The following is a 15585-nucleotide window of genomic DNA, read 5'->3' as shown; positions in this document are numbered from 1 at the left end:
CCTTCCCTCCAGGCCCCGACTTTTCTACCCATGTCACCATGCTGTCCTCGGAGGACCCACCACCTTCCCTCACTCCCTCCTGGAATCCCTAGGGCCCTCTTGGCTCCTCGCCCACGCGCCCTGTGCTCCCTGTCACCCTCTCTCCATCCGACTTCCCGAGCCCAGAGTCTCAGGCCTTTCACTTCCTTGTTAGACAGGCCAGCCTCCTCCCAGGCAGTCCTGCTCCCTAGTTCACATCCCTCACCCAGAAAACCTTGCCCTCAAACATAGAAGTGCCTCGTGCCCTTCTCTCACCTCTCTGCACATGCTCCCTGAGCCATATCTGTTTCTTGCCTTCAGTTAACTCCATGGTTAGTGTCCTCTCTGGTTAAAATTGTCCAGCTGTGCTTCAGAGTCCTAATGACTCTCCTGCTGCCCTGACCTCATTCCTCAGCTTCAGACTCACCTGCCCCAGTTCCTACAAGATATCTCCACTTGGCAGTTCTAGAGACTCTTCCAACCCAACAGACCTTCAAGCTGAACTCAATATTTCCCACCCTCTCCCCCGTGTCTCCAGCTATCTCCCATCAAGATCATCAACACAGCTGCCCAAATCTGACCTTATGATCTGTCTGTGCCTGCACCCTCTCCCTCAAATCTAATTAATCCTAAGTGCTTTCTTTTTCTACCGCCTAGTACCCCTCTAATCCATCTCTTTCTTCTCTCCCTGCTGCTGCCATCCACATTCTGGCTACCACCAGCTTTTTTGGAGTCCTGCTCTTCTCCCCTTCTAGTCCTCACTACATAGCAGCCAGAGAGATCTTTATAAAACCCATGTCTGACCTTCCAGTGGGTTTTAATTGCCCTCAGGATAAACTCTGGACTCTTGAACATAGCACACTACTTCTGCATACTTGGCTCTAACTGATGTCTCAGTGTCTCTCAGTACTCCCCCACTGCCCCCCACCTTCCTCCCTGCTCTGTCTCAGGGTGCCCTGAACACCTGTCAAATTAGGCTTGAACCAGAGGCTCTGCAAAAGCCTTTTCGGTTGTAACCTTCTGGGGAAGTGACTGAGTTCTGCTTTGGGATTGTAACACTCCCTTCCCAGAGACTTAAGGACGATACACTAAGGATTGCCAGGCTTGGGACATCATCCAGGTGCCACCTGGGGGTGCCCAGGAAGGCCCCATGCCTCTGAAGCTGATGCACCTTCTTTCCACCCTATCAGTTCAAGGGACCAGGCAAGACTGACATTGCACACTCTCCATCTGTTAGAGCCTCCCGTCCTGAGCCCTTGAGCCCCACTTCCTCTGCCATGTCTCCAGCAGGGAGAGGTGTGGCTGCAAAGAGTCCTGGGCCTTGGCACTAGGAGGAAAGGAAAAGCACAGTTGGAGGATTATTAACCAGGGAAAGCTGGTTACCTCCTGCGGAAAGCAATATTGAAGCTGAGACCTAAAGGAAGACTAGGAGTTTATTAATTCAAGCAAATAATTATTGAGCACCTAATAGGTACCAAGTACTATGATACAAACTTGGGCTCATGTAAGTGAAGAAAATAGTCAAAGATGCCTATCCTCCGTGAAGCTTACATTTACAGCAAAACATAAATATAAGCAAGGAGTTAACCAGGAGGAAGAGATGTGTTCTAGACATGGGGAATAGCATATGAAGAGGCAGGGTTAGAGAAGTGGAGCGTGTAAACATCCAGGAACTCTAATCATTCCCTAAGATTGGTGGGGGAGGACGGGCACTGCTCTCCTGTGCCCTCTAGAAGCTTGACATGAGCTCTTCATTTCTACACTCGCCTACTCTCCTGCATTTCTTTCCCTTCCTACTGCAACCCCAACTCCACCCCATAAATGCTTTCTTCATCCAAGGTCATTTTTCATTCCTACCTCCTTCCAGGCACTTTTCCCATCATCTTGCAGAGGTAGGTGGTATTGGGCCGATTAAAGGGGCCTTCCAGGCTTCACAGAGAGCCAACTGCCTTCTCTCTAGAAGGTTCCTGCTGACTGCTGAGGAATATGTGCTCTCTGGATGTGAGATCCCTCTGTGCTGACAAGCTGAGATAAAGCCAGCCCTGGAGGTGACAGCACTGGGTAACATTCCTTCAGCATCTGCTCTGCACAGCAGCTGAAGCTCTTGCTCATTTAGGAGGCTCATTGTCGCCCCAAAATGTGGATAAACTAACTGAGGTTCCAAAAGCTGAAGGTTCCAAAAGCCACACATTCTTGGTGACCAAACCAGGACAAGGACCTAAGATTCCTGGCTTCCAGGCCCCCAGTCTTTTTCTACCACCCCACTCTGCCTTCTACTATTCAGAGGTTAGGAATGCTGGGCTGTTACAATGTCATAGTAATAGTAACAACAGTAATAATCGTGAGCATCAACACTCGAGGATCACTTAGGTGCCACACTATACCCTAAACTTTTACTTGTAGTGTCTCATTTCGCCCTCCTATGGTCGCTATCCTCAGAAACGGCCCCCAGCTATTCCTCCCCTCTCTGTACGTACCAGCCCTCATCTCAAAGATGGAGCTTATTTGCCCTCCCCTTGAATCTGGGCTGGCCCTATGACTGCTTTAACCAACAGAATGCGGTGGCGGCGACATTCTGGGGCTCTTCCTTGGGTGCGTTCTCTCAGGCCTAGGGGCAGGGGCTGCTCTTTATCTCTGCAACGCCTCTGTTCTTTAGAATTCTTGCTTTTTACTAGTCAAACTGTCATTACTCCAATCCCCTGTTATAGTTACTAATTCTTTATATTAAACTTTATATGTTCAAATTACCGTCCCCTGAGGAGACCCTGACTGGTACACCCTGGCCAGTAGCCCGGGCTAAACTCCCAGATTTACAGATTTACTCCCACAATTACACAATGAGTAAATGGCTGAGCCAGCATTCAAACATAGGTTTGTATTTAAAAAATCCTTTTAAATCCATAACCTCACTTAAGGACCAGAAAGGACCTTAGAAATACGGTCCAACCTCCCTCATCCTAGCCCAGGAAACTGAAGCTCAGAAGGTGGCAGCAATGTGCCCCAAGTCACACATTTGGGAAATGGCAGAGTCAAGACTGTGAATTAGAAACCCAGTTCTCCTGCCTCTTCCCCAACGCTCTGCCTCTCCCCCACACCCCTTCCTTCCATTCTCACCGCCACACATTTTCTCGTGCACTTTCCCTTTCCAAGAATGTCTCTGGGGTGGGATGGGGGGCAAAAGCTCGATTGAGAACTAGGGCACATTTGGCCTGTCTAGAAACATCTTTGGTTGTCACAACTGGGGCTGGGGGAGTTAGTGGGTAGAGGCCAGTAATACTGCTAAACATCCTACAGTGCCCACAACAACCCCACCACAGAGAATTCTCTCGCCCAAAATGTCAACCGCATTGAAGTTGAGAAACCATGAACACACAAGATTCCCTGCCTCCATGAGTCTTTTCCTATGTTCCCAAGGTTTGGGTTGCTCAAGCCAGATGGGCAGCCTCTACTGCAGTCATTTTCAGCTGCTGAAAATGAAAAATAAATAAGTGGATGGGGGGGTTCTGAGAAAATCTCTGGCAGGGAGCACCTCCCACATGAGAGCCCTGGAATTTTCAAGACTCTGGGGCACCGGATCCGATTAGCTACAATGAGTTTATTGGAAACACAGAGTGAAACAAAGGCAAATAAACTTGCTGGCGTGAGTCATTGGCTTTTGCGAAGCTTCCGCAGGCAGCCCTGGAAGGGGATGTTCTCCCCTCCAACAAGTCATGTCCCTCCCAGAGTTACAAGAAAACCACTCTCAGTGTCCCCCATCGCCCCCTCTCTGTTCCATGGGTACAAGCACACTGGCAGCTCTCAGAAGTGCGGGCAGGGAGATTCCGGGGCCTCCCTGTTCCTCCAAGCTTGGGGGAGGGGTCAAGCAAGACCAATGAATCCAGCAAAAAAAAACAACAAAAAAACAACAGGAGGAAGAAAAGATGAATCCTCAGGACAACAAATCAACTACTAGAAAAGGCTACAGAAAGAGACCAAGGTGCTGCCCGAGCCTCCCCAGGGTTCAGGGCGCCTGGGGGATGGCACACATCGGGAGCAGGTAGGGAGGACGAGCTGAGTGTACACATCTGGCAACTGGTTCTTGGGAGACCAGCGGCTGGCGGTTTGTGAGGCAGCAGCGGGAGGTGTGTTCCAGTGTCACGAGGTCCTGGCTGGGCAGAGGGTGCAGCTGCCTAGCACCTCTTCGATCCGCTGCAGCCAGAGCAGGGGCCGCAGGCGTTAGGCGTGCCGACCACCATGTTACCGCAGCATGGAGCACTGCAGACGCTGGTGGTGACAGCAGGAGCAGTACCGCTGGAGCAGAGATTGCCACAGACGACGCCACCGCGGGAGCTGCTGACGCCTGAATGAGGGGAGAACAGGCCCAGCATCACTCACCGCCACAGACATGGGGCTTCCGGGTAAGCAAAAATATCCCCTCCCCAAAGGCACTGGGACCACCCCAGCGGAAGAATGGCAAGGGCTCGAGCTACTTACAGACATTCACGGAGCCAACGCCCTCGCATAGCCTGTTGGGACAGGAAAAGAGATTGGTCAGTGCTGTGGAAAAGCTGCTCGGCCCAGGTGGCCAACGAGCAGGGGAGACCCCTGGCCCTCCTTGTAGGCAATACATGGGCTAATCCAGAAGCCAGGGGAGCCATTCACCAGCATATGGGTTCTGGAGACAGAATGCGTGGTGTGGTGGTCCTCCACCCACTGTTAGCTGAGCAACCTCAGATTTACCCTCCCTCAGCCTACTTCCTCCTGGGGACAATCTACTCCAAGGTCTGTCATGAGGATGAAATCAAATGATACACGTAAGTGCTTAGTGCCTGTCATACAGCAAGCACTTCAGAAAAGTTAGCTGCTACTATTTCTCTTAGTACCTGAATGAATGGAATTTTAGAATCCATTCGGAACAGACTCAGAGACCATGCACACCAATTCCCTCATTTGTCAGATGGAGAAATTGAGGCCCAGAGAGGGGTAATAACCAGTGATAGAGAGGCAGGGCTATAACTCGGGCCACCTAACTCCTGCCAGCCCACATTTCCTTCCCACACGCCACTATCTCCTTAAAGGACACACACAGCAGTCTCTGTGAGAGCACAGAGCCAAAGGGTTGTCAAAAATCAGCTCCAGGTGTGGAGAAAACACAGCCCACCATCTAATCACCCACACGCAGGTTTCCAAGAGAACCCACCCCAAAGCTTTTGAGTTCACTCCGAGAGCCCTGTGCATCAGAGGGGTGGGCCACTCAGTTTCTAGTGCCATCTCCACATGTCTTTCCAGCTTCCAAACTCAGTCTTGAAACACTCTTCTTCCCCAAATTCTTTACTGATGAAACTCCTCAGGCCCAGCGAGCCCCAGTGCCTCTGAGCTTCCCAATCGCATGAGTTTGTTGCGAGTCGCTTGATATGATCACTTTGATTTTATCTTCCAAACCTGTGTCCTCATTTCCCCAACAGGCTACTCCCTGATGCTCCCTCTGCATCCTCACCGTCCACTCTCCTCTGCCTCAGGCCTGGGGCCCAGTTGTACCCAAGGAGGAAGGCTCAGGGTGTGAGCACCTGACCAACCTGAGGTAAAAACCCAGGGACAACATTCTGGGAGTATTGACCTCAGCTGCGCTCTGGCCATAGGAAGGCTGAATGCCCAGTGAGTCTCCTCCCGCCGCCAAAGCAAGCCACAAGCAAAAATGCCCAGAGCAGGACATGGCTGCCTCAGCAGACAGGTCCCCGCTGCCTGTCTACCCTCAGTCCTACCTGCTACAATGGAAGACCACGTGGGGTACTCCCTGTAGTTAGAATATAAAATTGTGAGTTGATAGAATCCCCTATTGAAGCTGTCATTGTGGGATAAATCTGAATTCCCAGGACTGGGGCAGGACCACGACTCAGAAGAGAGCTAGAATCCTGAGGGGTATGTATAAATAACAAGGACTCAGGAGGGCAGAAGCACTAACAAGAGAAGGTGGCCCCGAGCCTAGGCTAGGCTTCTCAGGAAGAGCGATTACTACAGCCTGATTCCTAGTCCTGAGGAACAGATTTGCAAAAGGTATCAATCCCAAATCAGCTCTAGGTGAGCATGAGAGACTCAAATGGGTCTAGAAACATACCCAAAGGACTTACTCAAATTACCTGTCCACTTGCAGGTTAGGGAGATTTGGAAACAAGAGAGCAGTGATGCCACCAGTGTGAGGACCACGGCACGCTGAGAACCCAGGCAGAGCTGGGAGAGAAAATTGGCTGTGATATCTACCTCTGCTCCTCGCCCTCCAGCAGGCGCCTGTAGGTGGCGATCTCAATGTCCAGGCCCAGCTTGGAGTTCATCACCTCCTGGTACTCCTTGAGCAGGCAGGCCATGTCCTGCTTGGCCTTCTGCAGGGCGGCCTCCAGCTCGGCCAGCTTGCAGCGGGCATCGCTGACGGCCGTCTCGCCCTGCTGCTCAGCCTGGGTCACTGCGGTCTCCAGCTTGGTGTTCTGCGGACCCAGAAGACAACAAGGTAGGCTGTGATCTCCGGGTCTCTGTCCATCTCCTGAGTGTGTCCAGGATCTCCACCCAGCTGGAACACCCCAGGAACAGGCCTCTCGCCTTCATCAGCTGGGTCTCCCTGAGTGACCACGGCCTGCAGCTCTAGTCGTGCAAATGGGCTGGAGAATGGGTGGTGAGACCCAGACTGGGCACACACGGCCTGGGGGAGCCTGGCTAAGCCCCCAGCCTGTGTGGTGGGCCAGGGGACAGATGGCCCGTACCTGGCACTTGGCATTCTCGACCTCGGCGGTCAGCCTCTGGATCATGCGGTTCAGCTCGTTGATCTCCTCCTTGGTGCGGCGCAGGGTCTCCCCGTGACGGATCACCGTGGCCTTCATCTCCTCGCACTGGGGGGAAGCACACATGCTCCTGAGGCTCAGGATGGGACACCCCATGGATAGCGGACACCATGGATGGTAGTGCAGGTTGTACAGTGCTCAGCCTGGGCCACCATCGTGGCAGCCCGGCCTGGACACCTCTACCTGAGAGCTGTCTGCCCTTCTGTTCCCATCCCTAGGAGTCAGAATCCCAGACAAAAGAAGCCTTTTCTAATATGTAGCTCGCATGCCTCCCACAGCCATGGTAGGAGGCAGGTGTCCTGTGCCGCTCACCTTGCTGCGGTACCAGGACTCGGCCTCGGCCCGGCTGCGGCTGGCGATGTCGTCGTACTGAGCCTTGATCTCGGCCACGACACAGTCCATGTTGAGGTCGCGGCTGTTGTCCATCTTGACGATGACCGAGGTATCTGAGATGTGGGCCTGGAGGACGCGGATCTCCTGCAGGTGGTAGAGGTTTGGGGGGATAGAAGGACCTCATTTAAGCCACAGCCTCACCCACTGTAGCGTGTACCTGGTCTTCCAGCCCTACCCTGGCCCTCAGCCCCCACAGCCTCTGACAGCCTCTGACAGCCTCATGGACGCGACCCCCTGCCCAAACCCCGCCCACCTCCAGTCCCAGGCCAAAGCCCTCTCCGCCAGACCAGCTGTCAGTTCTGTGCCTGGGCACAACCCTCACCTCCTCATACAGTCGCCGCAGGAAGTCAATCTCCTGGGTCAGGGCCTCTGCATTGGCCTCCAGGTCTGCCTTGCGGAGGTAGGCGCAGTCCACGTCCTGAAAGGTGGGAGTCTTTGAGCTAAGACGACCCCAGGTGATTGTCAGCCAAACTCTTCTCTCTTCTCACCCACTCATGGCGCCAGGAGCAAAGGACTCGCAGTGTTCCTAGTGCCATCCCATCTCCATACCTCCTGTCCTTCCAGGAATGGAACTCACCACCTTCTCCCCTTCTGAGACAAAGCCTTTTGTGCCCTGGAGAAGGGCCCCCAGCCTCTCCCCTCTCCTACCTGGGACAGCGTCCCTCCCCTGTTCCAGGACCTGCAGAGACTGACTCCCTGCTTGGCCACGTTGACCCCTCCCTGCCCCCAGCATTCCTCCAAGACTCCACCTGTCAGTCCTGGTTCTGCTCCATCCTCCCCAACCCTGGCTCTCTGCCCCTCCTTTGCTCAGACATCTCACAATGTACACAGGACACTGTCCTTCAATAGCCACTAGAGCTGCCAGGCCTCTGGGGGACCTAAGCCACAGACCACAACCTCTGAAGCAGAGCAGGACATGCAGAGGGGGACCCAGCCATGCCCCTGCCACAGGGCACGGTACTAGTGGATATGCCAAGGTTTTTGCCCTTGGTCAAAGCCCTAGATGTGCCTTCCATGACCTGATCTCTGGGAATTCCCTGTCCTGATTTGGGAAGGTCACACTGCGGTTGAGACCCTCTGGGTCTCCCCAAGAAAGTTCTGTCATTCTAGATCCTTGATGTGTGTGCTTCCCGAGCCCCTGTTACCCACCTTCTTCAGAACCACGAACTCATTCTCGGCTGTTGCTCTCAGAGAAACTTCCTCTTCGTACCTGAGGCAGAAGAGGGCAGAGAGGAGGTCACCGAAGGGCAGGTCTCACCAGAGCGCCCTCCATTTCTTACCAACGAAGGGGGCAATATTAGGAACTCCCCAACACAGCTGGAACCCTGGCAGCCTTGTTGGGTCCTTTTGGTTGGATTTGGTCTGTGATGCTCTCTGAATTTTGAACTCAGGGGTTCAGGGAGCTAATCTTCTGGAACCTCATAGCCCCGTGTCCAGAGTTGCTCTGGGGTGACCTCAGGAGGTAAATGACGCCTCAGCACCCAGCTAGGAGTGGACAGTATGTCCTGGGGGCACTGCAGCCCCGGCCTCCCCTCACCTGGGTGTCCATCCTAATTCCGGTGTGCTTGGGGTCTATGAGTCCCAGAGGCCATCAGCTCTCAGCACCCTGGGCAGCGGGACACCCAGAGCTCCAGGACGTGTCAGCCCTGAGCCACACGTGGACTCGTGTTACATCCATGTGCTACAGGCGGGAGGTGAGAGGACAGGAGGAGAAGGCCTGGGAAATGGCAGGTCCTCCTCCCCACAGAGCACAGGGGACAGCCGCTAGGTGATCAGACTCTGAGAACACAAGGCTGAAGTAAGGGAGAGGCATCTCCTGGGGAAATCAGGGCCCTGCCCCTAGGCAAGCACCTGGGCAACAACTGCGCAGGTGAAAAGATCCTGCTACACGCTGCCAAGCTGGCCGCTCTCCCTACTTGGAAATCCTTCTGGTGTCTAATCCAAACGAGCTTTAACCTGATCATTTCCTGTGCCCAACACCACTCCTGGCCACACTCACTTCTTCTTGTAGCCCTCCATCACCTCCTGCACGTGGTTGAGCTCTGAGGCCAGCCTCCCGCTGTCAGCCTCCGCACACTCGGCCTCCCGCCTCAGCGTCTCGATGTAGCCCTCAAACAGCGGCTCCAGGTTGCTCTCGCAGCACTTGCGGTTCTGGTAGAACTGCCACTTGGTCTCCAGCAGCTTGTTCTGCTGCTCCAGGAAGCGCACCTGCCATTCGGGGTGGGAAAGTGTAAGGTGGCCGCTGGTGTCCCAAACCCAATTTGGGGGAATTGCTTTAAGGTGAATTCCCAAAGCTGGAGCTCAGCACAGATTACACAGACGCAGACAGTGGGAGACAAGGCAACTTCTGGATTTCCTGATTATCATATATATCTGGATATTCCAACTTAGGGATGTGAGCAAGGGGCTGGGAATTGTCAGGCCCTGTCATCAGTGAACTGAGTACTCTCTCGGGTACCTGAGTCCAGGTAGCATGTGCTCAGGAGCCAGGTAGGAAGCTGAGCCCCTCACCCTGAAGCCAGAGGAGGTGCCCTCTTAGGCAGAGTTACTAGACTCAGATCTCAGTGTGAGATTTCTGGCGATGGGTAACAGGGAGATGATGTCACAGGTCATCTAAAGGAGAGCCCTGCTACCCTGGCCCCTGGCCCACTTCATCTGATCGCCAGTCCACTCCACCCCCTCGAAAAGAACACTGTCCTCAGCCTGAGGCCGTGGAAACGTCTGTGTTTTCAGAGTAGCAATCATTTTCCTCCTCAATTCCCTGAAGTCTAGCTTGTGGTCCAGAGCAGCCAGGTCACCCCTCTCTTCCGCAAGTTCTGCCAATCTGAATTCTCAGCTGAGTTCTGGGTCTTGTGTGAGTGCCTGTTTGTATTTGTGTGTCTGTTTGCTTCTCTCATCAGAATGGGAGTCTCCGCAGGCAGTGCTCTTTCTGCCTCTGAATCCCCCTCAGTGCCCAACCTGAGTCCTGAGCATGGGTGGAGTTCAGGAAGGGTGTGATCAAGGACACCCACCTTGTCGATGAAGGCAGCGAACCTGCTGTTGAGGCACTTGATCTGCTCCTTCTCCTCATGCTTCACGCACTGCGCGTTGGGGTCGATCTCCAGGTTGAGGGGCGTGAGGAGGCTCTCATTGACAGACACGGTGGTGATGCAGGGCGGGCTGGGTCCGCACACGCCGCCCGAGCGGTATCCGAAGCTGCGGCCACAGGAGCCAGAGCGGAAGGCTCCACAGACACTCTGGCTGCCAAAGCCTCTGGCGAGGCCGCGGTAGCAGGAGATGCCACGGTAGGGGGCGGCGGTGATGCAGCAGCGGCCGGGCCGGGGCCCGCAGGCCGAGGCACAGCTGAAGGCGCTGCCAGCACAGTAAGATCCACAAGTCATGTTGTTACTTTAAGGCACAGGAGTTTCTGAGGAGGGAGAAGTCGTAACGAAGGGTTCAGTGGATGAAGTGTTTACGTCTCGGACATTTTTGGGCCTTTTATATATGTGGGGAACCTGATGCGTCCACGGGTTAGGAGCAATTACATGTCTTTTATGGGCTTGGGTTGTTTAGCTGCTGTCGCTCCTCCCTTAATGTGCTTAATTGGGGGCCAGATGCGGCCAGATGTTTATGGCTTTTTACCCTAAACTGCACAATTTTTATCTTCAAAGAGCCAACTCACTTCCCCCACACCCACCCCAACCTCCCTGTACACAGTTGGGAAAACTCAGGTATTGGACGACAGGGGAACCGTGACTCGGTTTGGAATGGGAGGGAAAAGCAGGGCCGTGGCTCCTCCTGTACCGCCCTCATTTGATGACGTAGACGCTGCTGTCCGTGGTGCTGATCGGAACGGCTCCAGGAACACCGAGGGAGTGTGAGATTGATTAACACATGATGTGGAACTTGGGGTGCCCTGGGTAATTTCCCTCACAGTGGTGGCCTCTTTCTGCACTGCCAAAACCGCACACTTACACAATCTCTCAATCACCCCACACGAATCCAACACACCACACCACTCCCAAATCCATCACCTACTCCTATCAGCAATCAACATATCCCCCACCACACACATACACACACACACACACACACACATACACTATGCACTCACATGCTGACCTTCCCAGCCACAATCTCACACACACACTCACGTGCTCACATGCACACCCACCTACCTCCTCCCCCCTTACACACCAACCAGTCCCTAGGCCACTTATTAGACCTTCTTGGCCAGCTTATGCAGAAGGGAGGCATCCCCTCCCTCAGAGTCTTCCATAAGGCCTAAAGGGGACACGCACCGGCTCACTGGCCTCAGGAACACCCAACCATTTCCAACAAGTCCCTAAGCAAGGATGCTATGTCTGAATTTCACCTCAAACCTCCGTGTTTCCTCCAGGGCCTAGAAGGTCATGTTATGAGTCTGCACAGCTTTGAATCCGATATAATTGGCTCAACCTCAGATCGAGCCATATGAGAGGAGCATCCAACCCCCTGCCACCATTCCCTTGAGTCTGTGCTGCTTTCTATGCTATACCAACCTTGCTACCCCCTTCCCTTTACAGCAGCTTGTCAGCAACCTTGGCAGATGTCACAGTAGATCCTTATCAGTGTGTGCTGCCCCTCCAGTGTGGATAACATGGGCCTTGAACCTAAAAAGGCTGGGTAGGAGCCAAGGCTCTGCTTTGATGAGCTCAGTGTGGTCTGGGGGCAAGAGACTTCACTCCGCTGGAAATGAAGTCAGCCTTTCCCTCCCAGTGCTACCTTGGAGAATTAGAGATGTGCATGTGCTCAGTAAGCTTCAGAGCACAGTGCAGATGTGCTTTATTGTAATTATTAAGAAGCAGGAGTCTCTGGGGCAGCCTTTTTTTCAGAGTTCACATTGTAACCCACTCATGGAAGCAACCAGAGTTTTAATGAAATATATTAGACCAAAATCAAGTAGAATAGAAGAGTCAAATAGAAAACATCAGAGTGCATCATATGTAGGAATAATATTTCATGACCTTTTTGTTTCCACTGTATGTGGTGTGTATGTATATGTGTATTTAGTCACTATGCAAAATCATTTCTTAATATGATTAAAACTAAAAAATGTAAATACATGGCATATCAGTTAAGAACATAGACACAGATTCCAAACTGCCTACTTTCAAAATCCAGCTCTGCAACTTTCTAGCTGTGTAACCTCAGGCAATTACTTAACCTCTCTGTATTTCGTTTCATGATTTGTAAAAACGGGGATAACAACACCCACCTCATAAAGCTATTGTAAGGATTAAAATAATTAATCCATGTAAAGCACGTAGGGCAGAGCCTGACACACTCTGAGTATGTAATCGTATTAGTAGTAGTTGTTGCTGCTGCTACAGTAGTTATAGTGACAGGTTTGGTGGAGAACGAGGGATATGCGTGGTTGCTGCTGCTGCTGCTACAGCAACAGGTTTGATGGAATATACCTACTCACATTCCTAAGCCACCTATTAAAATTCTAATGTTGCCTATCTTGAAAGACGAGTAGAAGGATTAAATTAAATAACGCATGCACAGACAATGCTTAACACAGCACCTGGCACCTAGAAAGTGCTCAATAAATGTTATTCCACCATGGGACCAGCCCAAGGAGCAGGGAGGACCTGAGACCTTTAGCCATGGTTACTTCCTGAAAATAAACCTCAAATCAAATGCCCCTCCTTCAATCTCCACTCTAGCCTGGCTACCCCAGGGAAGGCCCAGTAGGAATCTCTCCTCTTAGGCAAAGGAACTATGTTACCAATTCTTGGGCAACCACACTACTGGATGATAAGAGAATCTTGGATAGTCCAAAAAGTCTGTTCTTTGTGAATAATTTAGAAACTTGTATTTCTTATTTGTCCTTAACAGACCATCAGAAATCCTCATGATTTCTGAAAATAATATAATAATGCAAGCCCTAAATCAATGTTGTGCTCACTCATTTTGCTTTTTACCTGATCCTGAACCCTCCCGATTGGTCAATAGCCCAGGGATATCATGGGGTTGAGGGTGAGGGATATGCTATTAGAAACCCAAACAAACATAATGGAAACCCGAAAAGCAAGAGAAGTCAGGCTTTCCCTGTAGCTGGACAGAGGGAATTTGGAGTTGAGACAGAACTTCCCAGAAGGAGGGCAGGTAGTCATGGCTTCCTAAAGGAGCTTGCATTGTGTCCCCCACTGAGGGAAGCTTTATATAAAAGAAAACCACTCATTGTTCCGGAGTGGTCACCATGTTTGTGGAGACAGAGTGAACCAAAAGACCTTCAGATCTGGAGTTCAGAACCTCCTCTTTTAGCCCAAGTGGATCTTGTTTCAAGGGACAGCTGACAAAAAAGGGAAAATAAGGTGGTTTTAACACTAGGAAGTTCTTCTCCGTTCATCCTGCTCCTGTGGAAGACATTATAAGGCAGATTCCCCAAGATGGGTGATGGGTTAGACTAGATGACATCTTATTGGGGGATTCAGCAATTCTGTGATTGATAGATCCGTGCCATATCCTGAACCCTATCATAATTTTGGAGAGAAGGAGGAAGGCACTAAGAGAAGGAAGGAGACTTGGATTCTGGAGCTCTCTATCTGATAGGGAAGACAGACCCACATTCACGAGAAAGGCCAGAAGTCTGAAGAGGGTTGCTTTTCAAATGTACCATCATATGCTCAGGAATGCAATGCCTATTGACAGTGTCCATTCCGGGGCAATGTGGACTGCAGCTAGTCTGCTGGCACAAGTAAGACAGTGTCCCTGGAAAGGGTGAGGACAGAGTTCAGGAAATAGGCAGGCGGGACAGTATTGGTGCATACGTGTACATGGAGGAATTTCAGAGAGTGGATGGACAATAAGGCACCCGAGGGCCTTTGGAGGAGAGAAAGGGGCTATGAGATGCTGTGACGGTGGAGAGCCAGTTAAGGTAGAGACCTCGGAAGCAGGGCCAGTGTCATTTCTGGAATTCTGCTCCATGACTGTGCGCTGGGAGGCAACCTGTGGGCTCTACATCTGGAGGACACCCAAATATCGGCACACTAGGTTTGCAAGTATCCAAGGGGCCATGTCCTTTCCAACCTTGAAGTTTATGCTTTCTGTTCACAGAAAGCAGGTTCAGGCCAGGTTCCAGGGAGAGAAATTGAGGGGTGAGGGAGTGGATGTTTACACAGCACCTGAGCTGTTAATGAGAGAGTTGACCTCAAGTCCAGCCACCAGGCAGGGTGGTTGGGTTGGTGAATTGAGGAGACGCCCAAGTCAGAGCCCTGCCTCCTCAGCCAGGACAGCCTGGGTCAGTGGCCAATTATCTGTGAGAACTCACCAGAGGTCAAGGAATCAAAAGTCCTCATGGACAACCTGGGGGAAATGAAGCCTGACTCAAGAGTTCTGCCCTTGGTGAGGCCCATCCCACTAACCAGGCTGAGCCCCTGTGCCTCTCCCAGCCCATGTCCCTTCATTGCTATAAAGCTGGAGCCAGGGTAGCCCACCACGTCAGGTAGGTCTACAACTTACCCTTAGTTCTGCGCCCCTTACCCCATCCACCTCCTCTTCCTCTGTGCTTCCACCCTTGAAGGGTCCCACCCCCATTATCCCCTGGGTCTTCTCCCCATTGTCCCTCCACTGTCCTCTACTTCCCTCTTCTTCCCTCTGTCTCCCGCAATCTACCCTGCCTCCTATCCTTCTGGCCCCCCAGCCAGTCTTTGTCCTTTTTCCAAGTGACCCTAAAGAGGAATAGTCTAAAACCAAGCAGCTCTCCCTTCTTTTTCCTAGAACGCTATCTCCCACCCACTTTTCTCTTTCCTTCCCCAACCTGACCCTGAGTTTCTATCTGCTCCAAGGCCCTCAGGATTCTTGCCCTTGTTGGCTGGCTTTCCCTACCACCCTCATTGTCGCTCAGGTAAAGGACTTTGCCTTGGTCAAAGACACATCTACTCACTTCCTCTCTCCTTCACTCCCTAGCCAGGAATATCTCCCCACTCCACCTCCAACCCTAAGAATGGTGGCCCTCTGGTCCAATTCATCTGATCCCCACCCCATCCTACCAGAAAGCTTTATACAATTAACCACCAAGCTTTGATGGCTCCATTACTCAGCACTTAATATGCAGCTGGTATTCATTTCATTCATTCAACAAGTATTTATTGAGCACCTACTATGTGCCAAGCCCGTGGAATATATCCATAAACCAAATATTTGTACTTATTAGTATGTTGCAGGGTTTGTATTTTTGCTTACAATCTTGGTATGGATCCAGATTTTCTCCTAAAACTGGAAACTCACCACAAATAAAGGTGAGCGCTCCTCCATTCTCTGGTCCTAACCCTGAGAGCACTCTGAAGGGCCCAGAAGAGGGTACTGGAGGGAGGGGATTAGTTAGTATGTGTGTTAA

General features: G+C 52.0%; 1 protein-coding gene across 1 annotated transcript; it reads right to left on the bottom strand.

Moving 5' to 3' along the window:
- Positions 1 to 3593: 3593 nt before the first annotated feature.
- LOC109443768 (keratin, type II cuticular Hb6) lies at positions 3594 to 10673 on the bottom strand. Its single transcript, XM_088799502.1, has 9 exons — positions 10232 to 10673; positions 9220 to 9428; positions 8370 to 8430; positions 7543 to 7638; positions 7140 to 7304; positions 6750 to 6875; positions 6256 to 6476; positions 4492 to 4523; positions 3594 to 4357 (listed from the first exon to the last, which is right to left on the bottom strand). The coding sequence occupies exons 1-9, from the start codon at positions 10598 to 10600 to the stop codon at positions 4188 to 4190; spliced, it is 1449 nt and encodes a 482-aa protein (XP_088655628.1). The 5' UTR covers positions 10601 to 10673; the 3' UTR covers positions 3594 to 4187.
- Between the last annotated feature and the right edge of the window lie 4912 nt (positions 10674 to 15585).

Source organism: Rhinolophus sinicus, chromosome 1, assembly GCF_057876585.1.
Source record: "Rhinolophus sinicus isolate RSI-liver-muscle chromosome 1, RSI-T2T, whole genome shotgun sequence".
Classification (NCBI taxonomy): Eukaryota; Metazoa; Chordata; class Mammalia; order Chiroptera; family Rhinolophidae; genus Rhinolophus; species Rhinolophus sinicus.
Note: the sequence above shows the minus strand (reverse complement) of the source record. Positions and strands in the feature narration are given on the sequence as shown.

What these genes read in the sequence shown, in the direction of transcription:
- LOC109443768 (XM_088799502.1), bottom strand. Translation starts at nt 10,600, where the DNA reads ATGACTTGTGGATCTTACTGTGCTGGCAGCGCCTTCAGCTGTGCCTCG. An exon ending in TGCGGCGACTGTATGAGGAG is followed by an intron (nt 7,305 to 7,542) that starts GTGAGGGTTGTG and finishes TACCACCTGCAG; the next exon opens with GAGATCCGCGTCCTCCAGGC. An exon ending in CGTTGGCTCCGTGAATGTCT is followed by an intron (nt 4,358 to 4,491) that starts GTAAGTAGCTCG and finishes CCCCTCATTCAG; the next exon opens with GCGTCAGCAGCTCCCGCGGT.